Consider the following 5,840-nt stretch of genomic DNA (forward strand, 5'->3'; position numbering starts at 1 on the left):
AGGCCCTTGCCCGGGACTCGTAGGGGAATCAGGGTTTTTGAGGCTTTGCCTTCGGAAAAGCTGCCCTGGGCGTAAGGCAGGGCTGAAGGATGCCCGGGACTCGGAGGGGAATCGGGGTTTTTGAGGCTTTGCCTGCGGAAAAGCTGCCCTGGGCGTAAGGCAGGGCTGAAGGAGGCCCACTGCGTTTGGCTTGTGCGGAGACAGGCATGTCGGGCTGGTCTTCCCTAGAATTTCGTTAGACCTGCAGGTCTCACAGTGATCCCGGGAAATCATGCCCCAGCGGCTAATAGGGCCTGACCGTGTGGCTCAGTGGCTGCGCACCGACCTATGAACCAGGAGGGCCCGGCTCGATTCCCATTGTGGGGCGTGCAGGAGGCAGCCCATCAGTGATTCTCTCCCGTCATTGATGTTTCTCTCTCTCTCTCTCCCTTTCCCTTTCTCTCTAAAATAAAAAATACATATATTTTTCAAAACTAACAACAACACTGAAAAAACCACTAACGTGGCTGAAATGGGGACCCTTGGATAGTTCTAAATTAACTTTACTGTGCACATTAGAAAAAGCTGGCTATAATGTTAGGCAGAATGAATGGAAAATGAATTGGTCTCTCCAAGCTTCAAAAAGAAGATTTAGATAAATACCTCAACTAGGATGTCATTGAGGTGTCAAGCCAGTTCTTTGAGGAATTAAAAATGTCTGTCCCGCCCGGCCAGTGCTTGAGTCGATTCATGCACCAACTGCTCAGGGCACATGCCTGGGTTGGGGGCTCCAAAGCATGCAGGAGGCAGCTGATCGATGTTTCTCTCTCCTTTTCCCTTCCTCTCTCGAAAAATTAATAAAAACCTGTTTTAAAAAATTTCTGTCCTAATTTTATTTTATCTTTTTAAATTCTCACCAACTTCAATGTGACATAGAAACATCGATTGGTTGAAACATGTAATACTTTAAACCAGGGGTCCTCAAACATTTTAAACAGGGGGCCAGTTCACTGTCCCTCAGACCGTTTAAAAAAAAACTAGTCGGCTGCTAAGCAACAGGCAGCAGCGGCAAAAACAACCCGGGGGCTGGATAAATGTTTTCGGCGGGCAGCATGTGGCCCACGGGCCCTAGTTTGAGGACCCCTGCTTTAAACAATAAAAAAAAAAACCACAATAATTGGTTGCTTCCCACATACACCAAAACGCGGGCGGGGGAGAATCCACAACCCTCCGGTGCATAGGTCGATGCTCTAACCACTGAACCATGCTGGCCAGGGTTGTCCTAATTTTAAAAGGGGGCTGGTCATTTGGAACTTGACTTGTTATGGAATTTACAATGTAAATTGTAAATGCCTCCAGGGAAAATTTGGATTCAGTCGTCCTTTTATAAGCTAGTGAGTTTTTCTAATGGTCAAACGGTTTGTTTGTGTCTGTCCATGTTGTACATGTGAGATAATTTTCTACCTCTGGATGGTGTTGTTAAAAATTAATTCAAAGGTGAAGGCTTGTAAGATTTGGGTATTCTAAAAGTCTCAGAAATATAGAAGCTAACACAAATCCTTTTCAAGTTCATGTGACCTAAGATTAATCTTTAGTAAATAAAAGTTACCTTAAGTTTGTTGGTTTAAGTAAAACAGACATTTATTTTGTCCGGTTTTAAAAAAATAATTCCATGTTAGTAATGACTTTTAGGTCTAATATAACTGATGTTTCTAGAGGTTATAAAATGTCCAAGCCAAAGGATGCTAATTGCTTATTTAGGTTTCATTAGAAATTGAGTTTTTGTTGTTTTTTTGCTATAATTGCTTTTTTTAATCATTCAATTTCATGAACATCTAGCGGTTCTCAACCTATGGGTCGCGACCCCTTTGGGGGTCGAATGACCCTTTCACAGGGGTCGCCTAAGACCATCAGAAAACACATATATAATTACATATTGTTTTTGTGATTAATCACTATACTTTAATTATGTTCAATTTGTAACAATGAAAATACATCCTACATATCAGATATTTACATTATGATCCATAACAGTAGCAAAATTACAGTTATGAAGTAGCAACGAAAATAATTTTATGGTTGGGGGTCACCACAACATGAGGAACTGTATTAAAGGGTCGCGGCATTCGGAAGGTTGAGAACCACTGATCTAAGTGATAAACAGACCCCAAAATAAAGACCAGTTTGTAAAACTGGCCCATTTTAATGTTCTTTACGATAGAATAAATAATTCTCTTGATGACTGCAGACATGTAAGCTGTTTGCTAGCACTCAGGAACAGCACAGTAAAGGAGCTGATTGGTGCATGGTCTTCAACAATTACAAAGAGTTACTTGTATGAAACTGCTGTCAAACCAGGAAGACTGCATTTATGCCCCCATCATTTTCAGGACTGTTGGTAACCTGGGAATATTTTCCCCAAATAACCTTGCCTCCTTGTGTCACAAGGCCCAGCTCATTCACGTTCACCTCGATGACAGCACCTTTGGTTATAACACCCGAAGTTGTATAAAGTGGGGAGAAGGGATTCTTCTTTACACCAAGTATTGGCAGGCAAAAGGTAGCTTTCCGTTCAGGTTGTGTTACGTGGGCCTTCTTGAAACGTACGTCCATTGGCCTAATATTTAGGTGGTTTTCGAGTAAAGCCTCTCCAACAAAGCAGACTTTAGTAACCATCCTCTTCCATGCTTTTGTCTTTCTCTTTCCTGTTCGAATAACTTTTTTTTTTATATATTTTATTGATTTTTTACAGAGAGGAAGGGAGAGAGAGAGAGAGTTAGAAACATCGATGAGAGAGAAACATCGATCAGCTGCCTCCTGCACACCCCCTACTGGAGATGTGCCCGCAACCAAGGTACATGCCCTTGACTGGAATCGAACCTGGGACCTTTCAGTCCGCAGGCCGACGCTCTATCCACCGAGCCAAACCGGTTACGGCTCAAATAACTTTTAATACCTGTTTCTCCCTGGGCATGAACTTTGGGCAGAGGGACTTCCCATTTTCCCACTTTCTCTTTTCGTTTTTGTTTAATCATACTGGAAAGTACTTTGGCTCGCAACTATCCCTCTCTGTCCAGTAGGTATGCAGGTACTGCTCCTTGTGGAGTCTTTTCGTCATTCTTTTGTTTGGTGTTTCGTTTTTCATGCATCTTGGTAGTTTTTTTCATTTGTGTTTTCTCAGCATGGTGCTGTTTATGGTAGAGCTTAGCCTTCAGACCAATCATCTTTTTTTGCCTTCTTTGAATGTTCATGAACCTCTCGGCCTGCCTTCTTTCTCTTTTTCTCACGGTAATCCAAACGATATCCATAGAGCTTCCAGGGTAATTCGATATACTCATTTTGTGGCATGGTGATGGCCGCTGGGCCCCCCGGGTGCAGTCCCCCGAGAGAAGAAGCTCTCAATTCTCAGGTCTCAGAGACGTGCTAGAAATTGAGTTTAAGGGTTTAAAATCTCAATATATGTAGGAATAACTTGGTAGTATTTCAGAAGGACCCCTGGAATACCTCAAAATATTTGAAATTGCATGGGAAGCATCATAAAATTAGTGATGAAAACTTCTAGGGTATATTGTATGGATAAACAATGGTTGTAAATTAAACAAATAGTAGGGGCTATGGGAAACCCAAGATGGCTGTTTGGTTCTTTCCTGCTCTCTGGCTAATCAATATAACAGATTGAGATTCAGAATCTATCGTAGAAAATGAATGCTGTAGGCTTACGTATTTGACACTGCATTCCTTCCCAGGTGGCAGGACAATGGCATATACTGGGAGCAATACATTCACCACCATTTTTACATTTCTGAACGCAGATAGCTGCAAATAGAAACATACACAAGTCAAAAATATGATTTACTAAACAAATCCTATCATAAAACACAAAAATGTTCATTAGAGAAATAAAATGACAGTTAAAAGTCAGTGATGAAAGGATCTTGTCCCTTAACATTTTATCCAGAATATTTCCAATGTCACTACTTATTCTTGATTTTAATGGTTGTATAATGTTCCATTGGTAAAGTGCATAGTGATTTAACTTTCCTCCAATTATTAGACATCATATTGCTTCTCATTTTTCTCTTTGACCAATATATTATCATAGCCACTCATTTTAAGTAATAATTTATAAAAAGGAAAAAAAATATTTGAATGAGGAGAGCTGCTGTCATTTAAAAAACTAACCAGGTTTGAAGGCAGTGGCACCCCACCTTGGGAGGTTCTAAATTGGTCGGTCTGAGATGGGACCATGGAATTAGTAATTTTTTAAAACCTTCTCCTGACTCCTCTTTAAAACTAGAAGACCAGGACTTAAAGACTGGCTATGATCCTGGCAATTGCAGTGGACAGACTGGAAAATACAATATATCTGCTTCCTCTGCTAAATCGAAAGAACAAGTTGAAAGGATTTGGCATTTTACTCAGATTTCTATTTTTTAAAAAAGATATCACTTAAAATAGAAACAAAGCAAAAATAAAAACAAGGAAAATGTTGTCTTAAATTCGAATTCATATTCACAAGATAATGGAGGTGTTAGCACTGAGTATTTCTCTTACGTGTGTTGCAGTGTTTACCTCTCCAACCAGAAGGACAAGAGCAAATGTTTGGTCCCACACATTTTCCTCCATTCATGCATATGGGATCACAGATACCTTAAGGTAAAAAGATGAAATGTCAGGTCTTAAATAGCAATAGTTTAGCTATTTAATGTGTTTTATTTACCTGTAGTTGGCAAATACATGTAGTGGTGTCTTACTTTTTTGGCATCTCCTACCAGTGTATCCTTCACGACAGGTGCACACATTATTTCTCACGCAATGGCCACCATTCTTACAGGGAGGGTGACAGATAGCTAAAAGAACACATGGCAGCAATCTGTGAATATTACACATTCAATTGCTATATATTACATATTGCATTGTGTGCTTGTTATCTGTGGGGCCATAAGGCAGAGAGATGTGCTATTAAAATAAAAGATCACAACTGCAAGTACTAAAATCATCCCTTCTAAATCAAAATACAATTCTTGGAGCTATAAGCTGCTAGTGGGTTAGCACAGTTTGCAATGTATTGGGGAATTGGTCATAACAAATGGAGTCTTTGGTATTATAGTGCACATAGTATGAACCTTATCTTATGTTTTACCACACTTTAAGTAAAGAATGAAATGATTTGACCAAAACCAAGAAAATATGTCAAAACCTAGCTCTGTGTAAGAATGTATCTGTTCCTGTGGAAATCAGAAAAATCTAAATAATCTGTCACATAATATTTGGAAAATACTTTAACTTTTAAATACCTACCGAGGTAATGAGTGCAGAGCTTTATATGTGACTTTTCTATGACTGTTTGGTAAAAATCTTTTAAACAGTAAATCCTTGGCTTTGTTAGGAATATTTATTGGGTAATCTTGAACATACTGTAGTATCATATATATATATATATATATCTGTTCTATGAAGCTCAGAATCTAATATCATCTTTTATGAAAGAATTGTTATATTGCTCCATGTTTCTTCTAGCTATGACAATTAAATGTGGTTGTTTTAAAAATAATAATACATAGGCAATTTTAAATTTAATTTTTCCTAAATGATAAATAAATAAATTTTAGTTTGTGTTTTAAAAATGAATGTCAAATAATGGTGAGGGCTGTTGCTATTTTTTATTATGGAGAAATACTCTCCTAGTTAACTGTTGGCATATAAATTTTATTTAAAATATTTTTTACTGATTTCAGAGAGGAAAGGAGAGGGAGAGAGAGAAACATGAATGATGAGAGAGAATCATTGATTGGCTGCCTCCTGCATGCCCCCTACTGGAGATCAAGAGACAACCCGGGCATGTACCCTTGACTGGAATT

General features: G+C 38.9%; 1 protein-coding gene and 1 pseudogene across 1 annotated transcript in view; both read right to left on the reverse strand.

The window, feature by feature from the left end:
- Nucleotides 1–2,166: 2,166 nt before the first annotated feature.
- Nucleotides 2,167–3,413, reverse strand: LOC102244307 (annotated as a pseudogene).
- VWDE (von Willebrand factor D and EGF domains) overlaps nt 3,105–5,840 on the reverse strand; it is a 49,049-nt gene continuing 46,313 nt past the window's right edge. The window contains exons 19-21 of the mRNA XM_014532236.1: nt 4,734–4,829; nt 4,534–4,629; nt 3,105–3,795 (exon numbers count right to left, since the gene is read on the reverse strand). Of these exons, the coding sequence (XP_014387722.1) occupies nt 3,662–3,795; nt 4,534–4,629; nt 4,734–4,829 (326 nt within the window). The 3' untranslated portion in view covers nt 3,105–3,661. The remainder of the gene's footprint in view (nt 3,796–4,533; nt 4,630–4,733; nt 4,830–5,840) is intronic.

The sequence above is a fragment of the Myotis brandtii genome, unplaced genomic scaffold (assembly GCF_000412655.1).
Source record: "Myotis brandtii unplaced genomic scaffold, ASM41265v1 scaffold863, whole genome shotgun sequence".
Lineage (NCBI taxonomy): Eukaryota > Metazoa > Chordata > Mammalia > Chiroptera > Vespertilionidae > Myotis > Myotis brandtii.